Source organism: Leucopleurus acutus, assembly GCF_964270905.1.
Source record: "Leucopleurus acutus genome assembly, chromosome: 17".
NCBI classification, from domain to species: domain Eukaryota; kingdom Metazoa; phylum Chordata; class Mammalia; order Artiodactyla; family Delphinidae; genus Leucopleurus; species Leucopleurus acutus.
The window spans coordinates 12,424,869-12,444,205 of NC_139159.1; the positions used below are offsets into that span (position 1 = coordinate 12,424,869).

Sequence of the window (19,337 nt, forward strand, 5' to 3'; positions counted from 1 at the left end):
CAGGATGACGTGGAGTGAGGAAGGGCATTTAGAGATCATGAGGGCACCTGGCCTAATCTCTTCATTTGACAGATAAGGAAATCGAGGACTTCCTTATTGTGACTTTCTTTCAGGCCACACAGCTAGGCTGGCCTCTTGGCATTATTTTCTGAAATTCTTCTAGCAAAGGTTACTGTGTATCAATCCTGCTTGCTGGCAAAGTGAGTCTTGTGTTTTCCCCACCATAATTCAATTAGTTATTGACTTGATTCCTCAAATCGTTTTTCACCTTCCCAAATCAAATAAATTAATAGTTAAGATAATTCCTTTCCAGTAGTCTGATTTTTTTCTCTATCCATACACGCCGTCGCAAACCTTGCAGTCGTACCCCATGGGCATTAATGACAAACTCAGGTCTGCTCTCTTGAAAAGTTGTCTGAGGGGAGCTGTTTGAAGGGAGAGGGAATGATTAACGTTTATTTAAGTCTGGAGTGAGGATTCTTACTGGGAGTCCTTTCCACAATTTTTAAAACAAAGAGGCTGTGTGGTGGAGATCAGTAAAGGAATTACTTCCTTTCTTTGCCCCTCTAAACCCCATTCCCTGTGACTTCTCACGCATGGAACCCAGAATCCGTGTGTGACTCCTGCCCTGCCCGAAGACAATGAGATTAGTCAGTGCCCTAAGTGAACGCCGTTATTTTAAGATGTCTCACCCAGTCCTACACCTTAGCTGGAACCCGGGGAGAGTGGCTTCTCTTACCCTTCCCAAGACTTTCTTCCTCTTACCCCAACGGCTGTCTCTCTCCTTTTATCCCTTCCCTCTGCTTGCATCCAGCCCTTCCTCCCTCGGGGTCACACATCCGCAGGCCGTTCCCAGCGGCACCCTTGCCTACAGCTCCTCTCGGAAGCACAGACCCCGGAGCGAGCCGGGGGCGGAGCTGAGTGAGCAAAAGCCCTGCCTCCACGCTTTGGGCGGGGCCAGCGGCCCAGACAGCGCCGTTGATTGGTGGGGGCGGGCCCTGCCGCGGGGGTCGGGGCCCGGAGGTCTGGCCCGGGTAGGGAGCGCGGCGCGGCTGGGGCGCGAGGCGCGGCGTGGAACCCGGTGGAGTGTGGCGTAGCTGTGGCGGAGCTTCCCGCTCGCCACACGCTGGGCGTGGGTCCCCGAAGGTAAGTATGGGCAGGGGCACCTGCGCCGCGTGGGCCAGGTGGAGGCACCCCGCGGACGCGCGCCTGAGGCAGGTGTGGTTTGGCCGGACGGGCCCCGGTGCCACTTCCGCGCGGAGTAGGAGCGCAGGGCGCTGGCTGGCGGCCGCGTGGCGTGAGTACCCCGAGTGAGGGAGTCCGGGTCGGGCTCTAGTTTTGCAGCACTTGTTCACCTCATTAGTTCCGGGAAGCACCCCCTCTCCACGCACCACACAAATCTCTAGAGACCTCAGGTACTCCAGAGACTTTGTATTCTTTAAAATACATTTCTGGTTTGTGGTTCAGGACTGGAGGAGAAACTCGGTAGTGAACTTACGATGCGGCTTTATTTTGACTTCGTGTTATTATTCAGATTGCAGGAAGAGTGCGACTGGTAATGGGACTGTTGTTTAAACAAGGACACCAGGGTTTACACAGGCAGTGGATTGTAGAGATTAAGCGAGCAGGCTTTGAATCTCCTTATTAATTGTGAAAACTTGGGCAATTTGCTTAACTTCTCTATGACTTTGCTTCTGCATATGAAAAATGAGAATAAGAAGAGATGCAGCCTTATAGGATTTTTATGAGGATTAAATGAGTTACTACTTAGTGTCTGCCTCATAGTCCACAATAACTTTGGCTGTTTTCTTTATTATGCAGTCAGATGGGCATTAATCTTCAAAACTGCAGAAAGAAAAACCTTCTGCAGAGCTGTTGCTTGGGGATTCCTTTGGAACAGTATTCAAAGACTGAGTCCCACTGGAAAAGGTCTCATTACTCTTCTGTTGCACTAGAGACGTGATCCACCTACCTTGCTCCAAATCAAAGCCACTCTCAAATGATACAGAAACCTCAGTCTTGAAGGTTGTTCTGAAAGAGGCATGAAGAAAGGCAGCACTTTTCCAGTGAGTGTAGCCTCATTTTAAGCACCAAGCTCTGGTGCTTAAAAAGAAGTTCATATCACTTTTTACAGAACTTATAAGTTGTACTATTTTGGGTGGGTGCTTATTTGTAATATTATTGCAAAATGAGGTAAACCAGAGTACCCAAATACATAAACTAAATAAACATCATAAGAATCGTAACCTGTCACATGGAAACTCAGAATTGAAAGGAATCTGAAAAATCAGATGGGCTGCCCTTTATAAACAAGGATGAGGCCCCAAAACCCAAAACCAATAAATGACAGGGCTTAGACCTGAATTCAGCTCTGCTGAGCGACAAATTATAAAAGCAAAGGATGACATTACTTCTTGTGTTGATAATAGTACTAGTTTTATTTTTGACAGTTTTATGGTGCTGTGAATAATTTTTCTCTCAGCAACATCCTGCTTGGTAGCTTAACTGCATGATTCATAATCATTCTTCAGCACCTTTGATTTAAATCACAAGTCTGAAAGTTGCTACATCAATGATTGCTTTGAGAACAAGAGGATTGTCTTCTTAAGCTTTGTACAAACATGTTCTAACAGTGCTTTGGTTTTGTTGTTTTATGCAGTCCTTTTCTCTCATGTAGGGAATGTGAACAGCCAGTATAAACAAATTGACCTTCTAGGCAGTTTGTTATCATTGTGTTATTAGTGAAGTTTTCTTGATTGGGTAAGATAGGCATGGAATGCTAGCCCAAGGAAATAGGACTGGGTCCCCTCCTGTAAGAGATATGTTGCAGTTGCTGCTAACTTCAAAAGCATCATGGAGTGAAATCATTTGGAGATATTTGTCTGTTAGTTGCTGACTCTTCCCTGGCCCCTTGTAGAGGCCACTCCCTCACCTGTAGGTGTTTGTTCAGATGTTACTATCTCAGTCAGACCCTCCTATTTAAAATGCCATACAACCTTACTCTTCCTATAATATGTATTTGTCTATTTATCTATTTGTCTATTATCTCTTGTCTACCACTAGATGGTAAGTTCCACGGGGGCAGGGTGCTTGCCTGTTGTGTTCACTGCTGTACCCTAAGCACCTGGAAACAATGACTGGCACCAGAGCGTGTCACATGAAGACATTTCCAACTAGGGCTAGTAAGTACTTAAGCCAATTCACAATTCATTTTGCCCTGCTCCACCCTCTCCCCATTTCTGGTTATTTCTCCTGTTACCCAGGAATAAAACCTTGAGGCAACGTTAAGTCCTCCTTCTACTTGGCACTCCATGTGCAAATAGCTACTGACTTCTCCAGTTTTTTGCAAACCTGCCATTCCAGTAGTTACCAAGTTCCCATTTCTTCAGGCGCTCCTCCATTTCATTTCCTTCTCTACACCTACAGCTCTACCAGCTCCCTTTTCGTTTGCCTTCACATTCTTATCTGCAGAATGAAATCCAGAGTGAGAAATCTGGCATTCAGAGTTCTCTGCAACATGATCTCAAATCCACTTTTCCAGTCTCTATCTCCTGTATATAAGAAAAGTGATTTCCAACTTATGCTTGTAAATGTGAAAGTAAAATAAGGCTTTAATGGTAATACCCTGTAAAATCCCAAGGTTGCTTCATGACAGTTTCTCTCTCTTTTTATTAATGAGTCCGTCTTTTCCCCCAAGTAGGCAGGAATTCAGACAAATTAGACTAATGACTGTTAACCTGTTTGTACCGAGAACTTATGCTGCTCTTTCTATTTTTGAGTGTCCAGGCTTCAAAACCTCCCTTACATGTTACCACTACCCCAAATACCTAGATAGGTTCAGTTGGATGTGGTATTGCTTTCCTCTGAATTCTAGTGACTTTTCATGCCTTTTTAAGAGTTTATCACACTCTACCTTGAATTGTAATTCTTTGGGCATTTGTCTTTTCTTTTTTGCTACATATAAGCTCCTGGAGGACAGAAAGCATGCACACACAAATTCCAGTTACTTTTTTGAGGAAAAATAAGATATGCACCCACTTATTTGTTTTTTAAATAAAAGTGAACTTAAAGTTCTCCTTAATGGGTCTTTAAGTCATTAAATATTGAGCCTCAACCATCATTTCTACAATATGGACACTTCAGGAAGAAGGCAGGTGAAATTCAGTCCTAAAAAGATTCCAATGAAGTTACTGAGGTCTGGATTTTAGAAGGGAGTAAGTACAGGGAGAGCAACAAACCCAACATCCACGAAGGTGGTCAGGCACAAGTTTAAAAAATATACACAGGGCTTCCCTGGTGGCACAGTGGTTAAGAATCCGCCTGCCAATGCAGGGGACACGGGTTCAAGCCCTGGTCCGGGAAGATCCCACATGCCACGGAGCAACTAAGCCTGTGGGCCACAACTACTGAGCCTGTGCTCTCTAGAGCCTGAAAACCACAACTGCTGAAGCCCGCGCACCGCAACAAAGAGTAGCGCCAGCTCGCCGCAACTGGAGAAAGCCTGGGCGCAGCAACAAAGACCCAAGGCAGCCAAAAAATTAATTAATTAATTAATTTTTAAAAATACATAAACTCACTCAGAAAACCATTAGGACAAGACAGACTTCATGGAGCCATCTGCAGCTTTGGATTTTCTTGTGAGGAATTATTCCTAAGCTTTATTTTGTTTTTGCATGTCTAGGCACGAATAATACTGTCTCCCTTTGTTTTCTGAGCTGGTAAGACTGAACATTCTCTTCCTTTTTCTGATCTGTGGAGAATAGTTTACCTTCTTTTCCTTCATTGTTTAATAAAATGTTCGTATTTCTTTCGTCATTTATTTTCTGGATATATGGAGAAGATATATGCCAGAAGCCTTTAACTCTTCAGAGAAAGGTGATAGATATAAGATGCTTGAATTTGTCTCTTGTTGAAGCTTTCAGTTTTATTAAGTCTTCTATCAGCATTTGGTTTACTATGTTTTGCTTCATTTCATTATAAACACACGCTTGCACATATTCCAGTTGAGTGAATGCTTTTATTTTACTTGTGATTTTTTTCTAATAGATTAAAACTTGTTTCAGGAACTTGTGTAGACACTTCTGCAATTTAATTCTCTTTTCTTTTCTCTTGCCTCCCAAACCTCAACTGGGGTTTTCCCATTCTAGGGCACCCATTAGCCTAATTTATTTTCTTACAAGTATCATCTGAATTTATTTTACCATTCCTGGAATGAATCTGCAGTTTCTGTTGACAGGAAAGAGTTGGTAGGGAAAAAATATATGTATATAAATCCTAATTTTTGTGGGTTTTTAAAAATAATTTTATTGGAGTATAGTTAATGTACAATGTTGTGTTAGTTTCAGGTGTACAGCAAAGTGAATCAGTTATACATATACATATATCCACTCTTATAGATTATTTTCCCATATAGGTCATTACAGAGTAATGAGTAGAGTTCCCTGTAGGTACTTATTAGTTATCTATTTTATATATAGTACTGTGTATATATCAATCTCAGTCTCTCAGTTTATCCCCCCCTCTTTCCCTGCTGGTAGCCATAGGCTTGTTTTCTACATCTGTGACTCTATTTCTGTTTTATATATAAGTTCATTTGTACGATTTTTAGATTCCACATGTAAGCAATGTCATATATTTGTCTGTGTCTGACTTACTTCACTCAGTATAACAATCTGTAGGTCCATCCATGTTGCTACAAACGGCATTATTTCATTCTTTTTTTATGGCTGAGTAATATTCCATTGTATAAATGTACCACATCTTCTTTATCCACTGCTCTCTTGATGGACATTTAGGTTGCTTCCATTGTCTTGGCTATTGTAAATAGTGCTGCAGTGAATATTGGGGTGCATGTATCTTTTCGAATTACGGTTTTCTCCGGATATATGCCCAGGAGTGGGATTGCTGGATCATATGATAGTTCTGCATTTAGTTTTTTAAGGAACTTCCATACTGTTCTCCATAATGGTTGTACCAATTTACATTCCCACCAACGGTGTAGGAGGGTTCCCTTTTCTCCACACCCTCACCAGCATTTATTGTTTGTAGATTTTTTGATGATGGCCATTCTGACCGGTGTAATGTGATACCTCATTGTAGCTTTGATTTGCATTTCTCTAATAATTAGTGATGTTGAACATCCTTTCATGTGCTTTTTGGCCATTAGTATGTCTTCTTTGGAGAGATGTCTATTTAGATCTTCCGCCCATATTTGATTGGGTTAAGTCCTAATTTTTGAAATGTTAAAGCTTTAAGGTAAAATTCTGCATATTATCTTTACTGACAACAGCTAACGTAGGTCAGGATTTAAAGCTAACATACTACAGCTTATATTTAAAGTGTATGATAATTTGAATTTGTAATTGGTTGTAAATTTTGTCCTTTGGGAAATTTCTTCTAATGTGCTAACCAGTGAAGTTTTACTGTCAGAAGCAGAATCTTGAAAGCAAATATTTGCTTTGAAGTAAAGTATCCATATCACCCTGTTATACACCTGTGTTTACCCTGAGTTTTCCTTGTTTATAAAACGCCCTAATTAAGGGTGTTATCAGATAGGATCATTCATGTAAATAATGAAAGTTGGGGCATAGACTAATTACATATCTGTAGTACATGGTAAGCACTGTGTAAGTATCTGTTAAATAAATCAATCTGTATTTTTAGGGAGAATTTTATTAAGATATTTTAGCATATTAGTATGTATAGTAATGAATTGATCTAGTAAAGGGGGAGAAATTGGTGATTCTGGAAAGAGCTTAAGCAAAGGTGTGAAATTATCAGATTTACAGTGATTTTAAAAAATCACTCTGTCTGCTGTGGGAAGAATGGATTGGAAGGGGGTTAGAACAGAGCAGAGATCCCAGGTTGGAGGTGTTCCCAAGAGACTCTGTGAGATGTGATGGTGATTGTTTTTTTTGTGGGGTTTTTTTTTAGTTAGGTTTTTGTTTTTTGGATTTTTTGATACCTCCTCAATCTGAATTCTCCCAGCCTCCCCAGTCAGAAGCAGCTTTACCCTAGGCTTCCTGTGGCCTGCAGTATTTTGCCACTGGTGGTTCCATGTGAATCCCCCCTTCACTTTTCTTTTGCCTCGTGTAGTCAACCATCCCCCCATCTCTCTGCCAGTGATCACAGTCCCCCAGGGAGTCATCCTTGGAAGTGTTCTATGTGGTAGTGTGCCTCTCAGTGGGAAAGCTTGGGAAGCTGGAAGTAGGGCAGGCGTTCTGGTGATGGGGAACCCAAGATGGTGGCCTTGGGAGGCCAAGGAGAGTAGAGCAGAGCATTGCTGCTGCAGTTACACCCTTGCCCTGTTGTTCTGGAACCAGCAGAGGGGCATGTTAGTTGCGGTAAGTTTCAGGCCTTCCTGTTTCTCCTGGCAGTTTTGATTTTAGTATTGGAGAACAACGGACTGTCAGCAGTTACTTCCACCTCCTCACTCAGTCCCTTCCTCAGATGTCTTTAATAAAGTGCAGCCAGTTTCAGAAAACCAACAGACTCACATAACTTTTGTCCAGATTCTGGAACAGTCCTATCAAATTGTTGGGTGCAGATTATTCTGTATTGTGCCTCCCCATTGGATATTTTGCACAGATTTTATTTCTGATTCTTATATCACTTTTCTTTATCGAGAATTAGGATAAATAAAAGATGTCTCAAGTAAGAGATACAATAAACCTACGAAAAACTAGGACTGCTTTGTGATTACAGAATGAGAGAGAAATCAAAGAGGGGGTGGGGTGGGAATTAGAGAAAGGATATAGGAGTAAGGAAGGAAAACAGGAAAAGTTGTAACAGATTCATGTGATATGTGTGGGAAGGTTACTATGTATCTTCCATTGGCAGATCCTGTTAGAATTTTCACCTCTTCTGCAATGAACTTAATTTACAGATGTGACAAAGATGTGCTTTGTTTCTCTTGAAACATTTCAGATATATTTGGAGCTGGTATTCTGTGAGGGGGAAATAAACAGATACAGATTATATACTGTTACAGTAAACTTTCAATAAAGTAACCAGTTAGCTTGGGGTAAGAGTGTCCTGGGAAGGTGCTTTTAATATAGTTTAAAATGAAACCTATCTGCTTGACCTGTACCCTCCTAGGGAATAATTCCTGCCCTCATCCCACCCCCAATTCTTCTTCTTATTCTCTGGGTCAGTCCCCATCTCCCATTTCTCATACCAGTCCCCATGCCATGCCCAAAGCCTGTGCACAGATTTTCTTTTGTCTCTTCCTCGACTGTCTGTGTCGGCTCCCTCCTTTGGATCCTTGTTTCCAAACACACAGCATCCAGTGCTGTCCCCCTGGATGAAGAAAATCTGTAGCTCTTCTAGGCCTGCGCCTTCCTTTTGGAACAGGATTGTTCTTAATTTCCCTTTGTGCTTTGGTATGAATCACTGACCCTTCTCTGCCATATTAGTTGAGTGGATACTGATAATTATAAAAGTGTCTACCTTGTAATTTGGGTAGAGTCCACTAGTCAGTACCAAACAGTCTTCATGATTGTGAAGGAAATGGAGTTAAGAATGTCTCTGCTTATATTTTAGAGGGAAAAGCAGAAGAATCTTTTGACTTTCTTATGAACATTTTTTTTTTTTTGGCTGTCTGAAACAAAGATGGACAAGATAGATCCAGGACAATAATTGCATACAATGGACAAGAAGATGGGCGTGGTAATGAAGGGGAAAATTCTTTAAAAAAAAAAGAAATCCTTAACTAATATCCATCTATTTTAATCAATATTTATCAAAAAAATTTTAATATAACATGAATTTGGACAGTTTTCTATCATGAAATTTCATCATTTTTCATATTTCTACTTTTTACAGGCCCCAAATTAAAAATATAAATCTATTAATGCTTTAAAAAATCCTGTGGTAGCATCCCTTTTTGTATTGTCTTTATTTCATAATTTAGCCCTTGATCGTCCTTGTGATGGGACCCCCCACCCCACCCCAGCGTGCTCTGTACTAAGCTGTTGGTTAGATGTTGATGGGTGATGTCTTCAGCAGCACTCCTGACACTCTGTGCTGCACTGACCCCTCCTGGTGGCCGAGTTGAAAGCTGCTTTTCCTATGCGTGTCTCTTTCTATAACCCAGTTGCTAATGGACACTTGGTGCTCCCTTCCCATCAGTTTGTTTCTCCAGAGGTGATTTAGAAGAATGGGGTGTATGCAGCAGTACCATAGAAAATTGAGAGGCAGCATGTTCACACTGGGCTCTTGGGTCAGAGCCATGTTCACTTCACAGTGCTGCCACCCAAAGCTGTGTGAGGATGTGGAGCTGATAGCCTAGGTTTCTTCATCTGTAAAATGGGAATAATAACACTTATGTGAGGAGTAAGTGATGTGTTACATGTGAACACATAAAACGATGCCTGGTGTTAGTACTCAGTAAATGTTAGTTTCTCAGCCTCAGCAGTACAGACGTTCTGAGCCAGGTAATTTTCTGTTGTAGGGCTTGTCCTGTGCATTGTAGGATGCTTAGCATGATCCTTGACATGTAGCTACTAGCAGCCGCCCAAGCTGTGACAACCAAAAATGTCTCTGGACATTGCCAAATGTTCCCCTGTTGAGAACCACTATAAATACAATATTTACTAGCTGTTACATTATCTTTGCCAAGCACTCTCACTCCTAAGATCCATCTGGCTTCTGAAAGTTCTGTCCTCATCTGACCCACTTCTTTTTGTTATGTTGGGCTTGTCTGAGTTATTTCATTAGCTGGATGTTAAGGTTAGCTCTTCCTTTCTGGGTTAGTATCTGAACTACGTCTCCTTAGAGCCATGTGATCTACCCCTAGGCAAGCCAGCTGCTCCTGGGAACCAATGTACAAGATTATCTTGTGACTCTCCAGCAGAGTGAAGGCAGATTCTTTTCTGGTTCCTCTTCGAAAAGCCCTGCATACCTATTAACCTGCCCAAAAGTCCCAACTTTTATTCCCACGTGAACACAGCTTTTTGTTCTGTTCTTTCTTAGTGTGGGATTCTTACATCAGTCCTCTTCTCATTCTGTTTTATTGGGCTGCCTGGCCACTGGATGATTTTGCAGAATTTTAATTGCTTCAGTTTTACAGAATAAATATACCTTAAATTTACAGTAATAGGGTTGCTTTTTCAAAATTTTACTTCTGACCACTTAAAAATAACATCTATGAACCTTCTTCATTGCTTTCCAGAGGACTCTTTAGAGCATATATATGTTGGAGAGGCAGTGTGGTATAATGGGTAAAGGTCGTAAAGCCAGACCACTGCTGGTTCAAATCCTGACTCCACTACCTGGGGTGGGTTACTTCATCTTTTTTTTTCGGTACGCGGGCCTCTCACCGCTGCGGCCTCTCCCGTTGTGGAGCACAGGCTCCGGACGCGCAGGCTCAGCGGCCATGGCTCACGGTCCTAGCTGCTCCGCGGCATGTGGGATCTTCCCGGACCGGGGCACGAACCCGTGTCCCCTGCATCGGCAGGCAGACTCTCAACCACTGTGCCACCAGGGAAGCCCTACTTCATCTTTTTATGCTTCATTTTCTGCTGGGTTTCCTCTCAGTGGGGCTGTTGTGAGGAGCAATCAGATTGATACAAGTAAAGCACAGTCTGGTTTATAATCTTGCTTAGCCACTCAATGTTAAATATTGTTAGGTTGCCAGTTTGATTTAGTTTGAAGAAAAGGAAAATCTTTCTTAAGGAGAGACAATGTGGAATAGCAAACTAATACATATAGATTTTGGAGTTGAACAGATTTGATTTGAACCCTAGCTCTATCACCTATTTGCTGGGTACTAGCTAGGGCAAGTGATTTAATCTTTCTACGTTTATCTTCACAGCAGTATATTCATTTCCAACCTATGACTTCAGCTCGTTTTTCCAGAGAAAATTGAGGCAAACAAGTGTGATATCTTTCAAACTTCTGCTCCCATACCTGCTTGGCTTTATTTTTAGCAAGACTGAGGATATATGACAGTCTGCATCTGTGTCCCTTTTCTGTGCTCTCAGAGTGTACCATGCATACATCTAAAATCATACTTAGCCAACTATTGAAAGTTCTATATTGCTTATCATTCAACCGCATTAGGTAAGTTCCTTGCAAGCAGAATTTTATCTTTGTTTTTCTGTTGCTTAATGCATAGTGAAAGCTTTAATAAGTGTTTGTTGAATGAAGGAATAAAAACAAATTTGAGACAAGTTGTTAATGTATTTGATTCAGTTTATTGACTGCCTGTGCAGTGCTGGGTTTTTTACACTCATCTCAAATCCTTAAAACAAACACATGAAGTGTTGCTAGCTTCACTTCCTAGATTAGGAAACTGAGGCTCAGATAATTTAAACGTGTCCAAGGACCCGAGGTAGAGAACTGTACATCTGTACAATTTGTAGTCATAGGAGAAAGGAGAAAGGATCTCCTGACAGAAGCTTTGGCCTTACAGAGAGGAACGCAGCAAGTGCCAAGCAGCAGCCTACCCAGGAGGGAGCAGGGTGAGGAATTCTGTTTCCTGATCCCTTTCTTTCCACCGCATGTCCTGCCAGTGCCTCTCTGGATGAAATCAACCAGCAGCTAGAGGGCAAGGGAGCCTGTGGGGTGCAGGCTTTAGAGGTTGGTGCCCTGGGGTGTGGAGCAGGGTGGAGATGGATCTGAAAAGGAAAATAGAGAATATCCAGTGCAGTCTTCCTCTTTCTGTCCGTTAGTACTCACTCACCCTTTGGGCGTAAGGCTCCTGTTCCTAACTCAGGGGAAACGCAAGGTCCTCTAGTCACTGCAGCCAGTTCATTCGTGCTTCCCCATGGAGGCACTGCTAGTGTTCTTTGTGTAACATAACAGAAAAAAACTGAAACAAAGCTGTTGTAGTCTCTGCGTCTGCAGCTAATCTTTTGGCTCAAGTTGGTAATCATTCCTTTTTTTTTCTAGTACTTATTTTACGTTCCCCTTACCCTCTGCCAGGTCAGTAGCTGCTTACCAGATGTCAGGGGTTATGCTTATTTTCTCCAGCAAAAATATCCCATCTGGAATTGCAGGCGTGATTGGCATCACCATCTGGTTAAATTTGTAGTGATCCGTAGTCACGCTCTAAGGTCTTTTGCCTTTGGTCTAGGTAAACAGGCATGCCAAACGGGGATGTAACAGGAACCAACACCCCTGCATCCTTCAAATTTTTGATGGCGGTACTGGTTTGTGAGCTTCTCCAGGGATGGGGTATAGTTATTGGTTTGCTTTCTTTGTGGGGAAATGGGGGAGAGTTCCAAGGGCTTCTTCATGGCCCTGTCTTCCCTAATGGCTTTTATGACAGAACAGGGAATCAATGCAGAGATTTGGCCAGTTACTAAGTATATCTATTTCCACTAAAATTCTAGGACTAGGGAAATAACCACAGGATGGGCCTGTGCTCCCCTTGGACCCACCATGAGACACCAGGGTTGACTTTATATCTCACCTCCTCTCTGGAGTGAGATGGGTGCTCTGACTGGTGGACCATGTTTTGGGTCTCCTGGGATTAGTGTCAGTTCAGAGCTAGTGTCCGGTAACCCTTGGAAAGACTACACATTTCTCTTTCCCCAGTGGACAGTCACCCTTGTGAATGGCTGCTGGTACCTCTTAGGTAAGGTCTGGAGAAAGCGTGGTGGGATACATCTGTGGCTGTGTGTAGGGCCACAGCAATCTTACACTCAGTCCTCCTTGGTCTAGCATCCTGTGAATGTTAGGCTCCTCTCAGTAGGCTTTGAACTTCTTTCGGGGCTCTTTTGGCACCTAATTCCCATTAGGAGGCCATGAGGGGTTAGTGGGAGTAGGTGGTGAAGAGAAGTGGCATCCCCTTGTGAAACTACTTGAAAGGGTTTTATGGGGGGTGGGTTAGGAGGCTGTGTCTTCTCAGAGGGCTGTAAATTGCTGCTTTCAGCAGACATGTTCAGCTGAATGTGGAGTTCAGCATTCTTAGCCTCATTTGTATCTGCCCCAGTGCTGCATCCATGATTTAGGATCATTTGACTTTGCAGGGTTGCATGTTTAATTGGTTCTGCAGCCCTTATCATCAAACTGTGGCTTGATCCTTAGCCCTGTCAGATTAGCAGCTGTTAGAAAAAAAGGACTCCTTTATAACAGCCATAGATTTTCCACTCATCTGTTTGGGAATTCATAACTTTCAATTTGTCGTTTGCTTGGTGCACATTCTCAAAGACCATCAGAAGCAGCCGCAGCCCATGTCACAATCTTTGAAATCAACATTTTCATCATCTACTTGGACTTACAGCACCTTGCTCACCACCTATACTTCATCCTGGGACAGGGAATTTGAGTGATCTTGGTATCACTATGTGCCAGATTATCAGTTTCCCCTCCGCTCCCTCTATAGGAAGTTTATCAGGATGCATCAAACATGCATCCCATTTTTGAGGGTCTGTTTCCTGGAGTCATTCTTGGTAGCAGTTACCGCGTCAGTCGTGACACACTTGAGTAATTGAAGGGACTCGAACAAAGGGACTGTTTACTAAGCTGTTGTGGGCAGAGGTGACAGAAGCAGCAGCAGCAGGGCGTGGTGAAGCACCCCTTCTAACAGTGTTTGGAAGCCGTACTACTCCCAGGCCTTTAACTGTAGCTGTGGGAGAGGGGTCACCTGGTGGGGACTGTGGCCTTGGGTGGAGAAACCGCTGCCTGTTAGAAAGGGAGGAGGAGAACTAAATACCTCCTACCCTTCCATCTCCTGCTAGTGCCTCACATTGGATGAACCCAACCAGAAGCCAGAGGGCAAGGGCAGGAGGCAGGCTGCCTCAGTGTGAGGTCCACAGAGGCCCGCCTTCTGGGCCGTGGCGGGGGGAGAGGCGTGGTGTTGGATCTGGAAGGGCAAATGGGGACCATTTAGCACTCTTGCCAGACTGGTATTTCTGGCCCAGATTTGAGTGTGCCCCTTGAGTGCTGGGCTCTACACTTAACCGCCTGCTGTCCACGTAGGCTGAGATGTCCCCTGGGCACCTTGTGTAGACAACTTATCCTTCCCCCCCAGGTCTTTCTCCGTCATCTGTTCCTGATGCCACTTAATGTCATATCTTAATGTCCGTTCCATAGGGAAGGCCTGAGGCGTGATGTTCTCCTTTAGTTCTGCTCCTCCGGACCACGCACGGTAAGGCACAGTAGGCTTTCAAGCGCGTACGTAAATGTAGTACCAGCAGGCCCTACCACCCCCTGGATCCACATTCTCAAGGGACAGGTGTGGCTAGTGTAGCACCATAACCTTCACCCTCTCATCATGTCTGCTGCAGATGGAGCAGAATGCGCTGGTGTGGGTCCTGGGGCTCCTGGACAGGGCTCACCTGCCTTTGAAGAGCTGTGGTTCCACTTGCTCTGATTGCTTAGCAGAAGAGCACTGTGCCTGGAGGACAAGGCTCTTGTCAAGATGGTGCCCTGGTCTAGTGGAGGTGGGGGGGAAGCTGCTCTTCTGGGGTTTTAGGGTATTCTAACTTGTAACAAATGCTGCACCCTAAGCTTAGGAGGGGAGCATGTTTTCTAACAACTAATTTAACTGCATATAAATCCTTCCTGACTGCATTTCCAGCAGCAAATCCAACAAAGTAGGCTTTGAATCATCTCAAAGGAACCACCTTTGTAATCAATTAAATTTCATTATACCTGATTATTTGATGTCTGCTGGTAGATATTTGAAATCGTTACTTGAATATAATTTACTTGCAACTGTTAGATCAGTCACAGTGACTTCCTGAAATTAATCACCGAGGGAACCTGGCAGACTAACCCTTTAAAAAGTATTATTTGGTGTCAGTGGAGACTGTGGGCCACTGTGTGTAGCAAAGGTGACATCAGTGTGACATCTTGAGCCCTTTGTCTGTGGGTGGGATGATATGATATTAGCATAATTGTATTTGTTTTGTATGAAGATCTACTGTAATATCTCTGACCAGGGGTCCAGTGCCTAAGAATTATCCATAGTTGTTAAAATGCAGCCTAGGACAGTGGGTAAGAGTCAGGACCCTGGAGCCAGACAGCTTGGCTTCATATCATTTAACCTGTCTGTGTGACAGTTGCCTCACTTGTAAAATGGGGGGTAAATAATTAGCTTACCATACAGGTTCCTAATCTGAAGCAAACTTCACCTGTTCATCTTGATGCTAGAAGCTTGAAAACCATCCTCTGAAAAACCCTGCTCTTAAATCCATCAAACTAGAGTCCTTTTAGTTGAGAGTTAGCCCTTAGTCCATATGAGCCATGGTGTATAAACTCCCGGAGTTTCTTAGTAGAAAAGAAGGTAGATGGGACGTAAATGTTTGATTGTGAATTAGCTATTGACAGGGACGTAACAGAAACTGTGTTTCTCACCTGGGCTGAGACTTACGATCAAAGGTAAATTCCTGGCAGAATAAGCATAAAATGGGTTCTGTGAGCAAGGAATGGCAAATCACAGTATTTTAAAATCATTTTGCTAATTTTTTTTTTTTTTTCTGTTGGTTAAGGTTGCATGATGGAATTTGAACATTACCTCAAGAGGTTTTATGTTTTGGATTAGCTAATTGTGTTTGTCCTCTGCTGACTATTTCTTCGGACTCACTTTTTGGTGTCCTTTTGAGGCAGTAAACTCAAAGGGATTATACCATGGACTACAAGGAAAGCTGTCCAAGTGTAAGCATTCCCAGCTCTGATGAACACAGAGAGAAAAAGAAGAGGTTTACTGTAAGTATGTAATGTAAAGCATATGGAACAAAATGGAACGTAGAGAATATTTCCAATTCTGCTGTTCTTCCTTAACCTAGAATGGCCTCCCCAGACTTTGCAGATTTTACTTATCTTTCAAATGATATATCCTCCACAGTCTTCTCTGTGTATTATAATGGAATACAATTTCCTTTTTTAGTGCAGAGTTTTGCCTGTTTACCTCTCCCTTTGGAGAAACTTGTGAAACTGTCTGATAGACCATCTCACCAGAAAATGTGCATACGTGTGGTTCTGTGACACATCACATCTCAGGGGGTCAATGGACTCCAAAAGTCGTTGATCCCATGTGAAGAACCACTGTCTTGAAATTTCCACAGTTATCTTTCTTAAGACATTTGTCATTTTCTATCTCCATTTTAAAAATATTTTTAAATGAGTATTCTAACTCATTTTTTCACCATAAAGGTAAAGTCCATTTCTAATTTTAGTTTTTATCACCATGGTATCTACTGTAGGACTTTATAAAGAATAAGCACAATGAATATTTGGCTGAGTCAGTGTATCAGTGACTGCCATTTGGAGAATAGTCACTTTTCTAATTAGTGTAATGAAACGTATTGTATTTAGTTCCAGTAGTCTTGTTAGTACATACAGAGATCTGCTGTCCTCCTCTCCCTGAAAAAAATGTCATTTATCGTGTCTGTAACTGACCTGGCCTTCCTTGTAAGGCCCCACCCACTGAGCAGTGTGAAGAAATTCATTTAACCCAATTCTGTTCAACAGTTTGAGCTAAAATTTAAGCAGTTCTTTTTTTTTTTGCGGTATGCGGGCCCCTCACTGTTGTGGCCTCTCCCGCTGCGGAGCACAGGCTCCGGGCACGCAGGCTCAGCGGCCATGGCTCACGGGCCCAGCCGCTCTGCGGCATGTGGGATCTTCCCGGACTGGGGCATGAACCCATGTCCCCTGCATCGGCAGGCAGACTCTCAACCACTGCGCCACCATGGAAGCCCTAAGCAGTTCTTTTAAGTAAAAATGCCCAGCCTGTCTTCATTGTGCTCTCTTTCTCTTATTTGAACACACACTCCTTCTCCAACTTAGCATCATGGTTTGTGGCAGGAGAGGTGTCCCCTTTCACAGTGTTTGTTCAGTTGATGACTAACCTCATGGTAGCCTGCTGAAGGCTTGGCATTCTTGTCATCGTCTAGATCTTTGCCATTCCAGGTGTAGAGTGACTGGTCTGGCAGACATCCAGCTGTGGTTGACCTTCCAGTCCTGGGCATTTTGTTGGCATCCACTGCTGGCATCTGCAGTTGATGAACTGATTTGTGATCTGCCCTTTGTTGGCTTGGCAAGGGTCGTGGTGACTGACTGCTGACTCAGCTTCCCCTTGGCTCGTGATGGCTGTAGACCCCACTGAAGCTCTGCGTGCCCTCCACCTTCTCTTGACTCAGGTGGTCTACCCTGGTCTCTGACCAGGGGGTCACCTGGCCCCTGCCAGCTGAGTGCCATGACAAGTGACTTTCAGCTCAGGTCCATGTCACATGGGAATTGAGGAAAGCTGAGGAGTTAAACTAAACCCTTGGACCACCCCACTCTGCCTTCTTAACTAGGTGGGGTGGGGCCCCCCAATGGTGGTTTTTCCCAGAGCCTCAGACAAGGAGCTGGAAACAGCCCTTCTGTCTTCTGTTCTCCCTTCCTTAATAAGCATACCTCCACACCCTGCATAGAAGCCCAGAGCAGAGAGATTGCAGTGTGTGTCTGGCCATTTGCCTCTCCTCAGATGTTGCAGCGATATCTTCAGCATTTCTTCCACATTCGTATAAGCCAGTTTTAGAAACATCATATTGATGGTAAACAAGAGGTCGGTATACTTAGCATAAGATAGTGGAGTGTGTGAAGTTTTCCTTCCTTCCCTCTCCTTACTTTTACCTTTGGACCATTCTCTCCTTCAAGGGCATAACCTCCTGCCAAGTTTGATGGAAGTTCATACATAGCAAATACAGGCGATGGGTTATCTCAGGTGTCCTTTTGTTTTTTTGTGGTAGAGGTATTTCCACATCTTCTGTGAAAAGGTCGAGGAGGCCTATAGGGTCACTCTTACCGGCTGTCCCCAGAGGTGTCCCCTGAGTTCTCCAAGGCTCTATCCAGATCCCCTTGTTCACGTCCTTCCTTCAGATGCTCAGATGTTGCCTTGTTGTTAGAGAGGGTTTTTCTGACCACCCTATACAAAACAGCATCTTCACACTCTGCCCCTTTCACACTCTGTCCTGCTTACCCTGTGTAGTTTTTTAATAGCAGTTATCACCACCTGACATACTTTGGGTTTATTTATGTGTGCTTTCCCTGAATTTGTTCTTTGAAGCAAGAACTTCCCTCACTATTGTTTCACCAATACCTAGAACAGTATTTGTTGAATTGAAGTTGAATGAAAAGTAGGATTTATACTCTAGTTTTCGTGTGTCTTTTAAACGACTTTACAGAGAAATGCACTGTGTTCTAGGATGTCTTGACTTAAACCAAGTCTAAATTATACTTTCATTTATCCACTCAACAAATTGTCCTTGAGTTTCTTGTCTTATGCCAGGGCTGTTCTAGGCACTGGGAATACTGTGGGTAGCAAGAATGATAACAGCCCTTGCTCTCAAAGAACTTACATTCTGGTGGGGCAAGACAGGCAATAAGGAAATATATTTTTAAAAAACTTAATAAGATTTATTGTACTGTTATTATTGTACTGTTTCTGTGAAATTTTGTGCATTTTTGCAAATGAGAGTGTTTTTTAAAATTTGAAGAGGTTTTGTTTTTGCCTGTTGGTATTTTATTAGAACTTAATAAGCCCTTGTTCATAAATCATCCTGCCAATTAATAACTTCACAGGGCTTTATCTTAAGCTCCTGTAAATAGAGTTGCAGCAGAACTGCTTTGGCCTGGAACCTAGGTTTGGGTTCTCATCTTGGCTGTACTTGAGTATCTATGGGAAGCCAACTTATCCCACTGGGAAGTCAGCACAAACAGTGCTGTTTGTTCAAGAATCTCGTAATCATATAAACCTAAGTATCTGATCCTTTGGTAGCAGGCCTGCTTCCAGGCCTATCTGATCCTGAATGCTGTAGGAGATAAATCGGTAGTCTCCTCCTAAAAACATGGCTCAACTTTTGTCAGCACCCAGACTAGGTTCTTTTTCCTCTACTTCTGCACTCTCTCCCATGGGAGCAGTGTCATCTTATAAACGATTCTGATATCTTACACCCAGTAGCTTCCTTTAGGACAATTTGATGTCCTCTTAGTTAACACCAGAAAATCCTCTTACTCCTGTAGCTCACATAGGGTGCCTGGATGCTCTTTTTCTCTCTGCTTAAGTGATTCATCACTTATCCAGGTAACTGATAAAATGACTTTGCTTCACTTTCCAGGTGAGACCTGATCCCTTTCTCACAGGGGGATATGGCTTTACGTTTTGGGGCCCCTCGTACTAGGGGCCTGTTAATGTGACCATATCTTCAACAGTACTGCAGAATTCCTACATTATAATCATATGCAGTATCAGGGAGATCTTTCTTCACAGTATTATCTATCTATGAACTGGTGAGTGTAGCTTTCCAGTCTTTTGTGGGAAAGGATAGTTTATACATATTTGTATGCCCGTCTTCTAAAATAAACCTGGTTTACTCTGTTATCTAACAGACTGTGGACAATTG

General features: G+C 43.1%; 1 protein-coding gene across 4 annotated transcripts in view; it reads left to right on the forward strand.

Annotated features, from left to right (window-relative positions):
- LOC309974327 (serine/threonine-protein kinase Sgk3) overlaps window positions 1–19,337 on the forward strand; it is a 112,795-nt gene that overhangs the window by 45,673 nt on the left and 47,785 nt on the right. For 2 of the 4 annotated variants that reach the window (XM_082858937.1, XM_082858938.1), the window contains exons 2-3: window positions 14,041–14,095; window positions 15,441–15,657. The exons of 1 other annotated variant lie outside the window; for it this stretch is intronic. In XM_082858937.1, coding sequence (XP_082715063.1) covers window positions 15,580–15,657 — 78 coding nt within the window. In that variant the 5' untranslated portion in view covers window positions 14,041–14,095; window positions 15,441–15,579. Of the gene's footprint in view, window positions 1–1,054; window positions 1,147–14,040; window positions 14,096–15,440; window positions 15,658–19,337 lie in introns of those variants that run through there. One more of the 4 variants, XM_082858939.1, reaches the window with a different exon arrangement.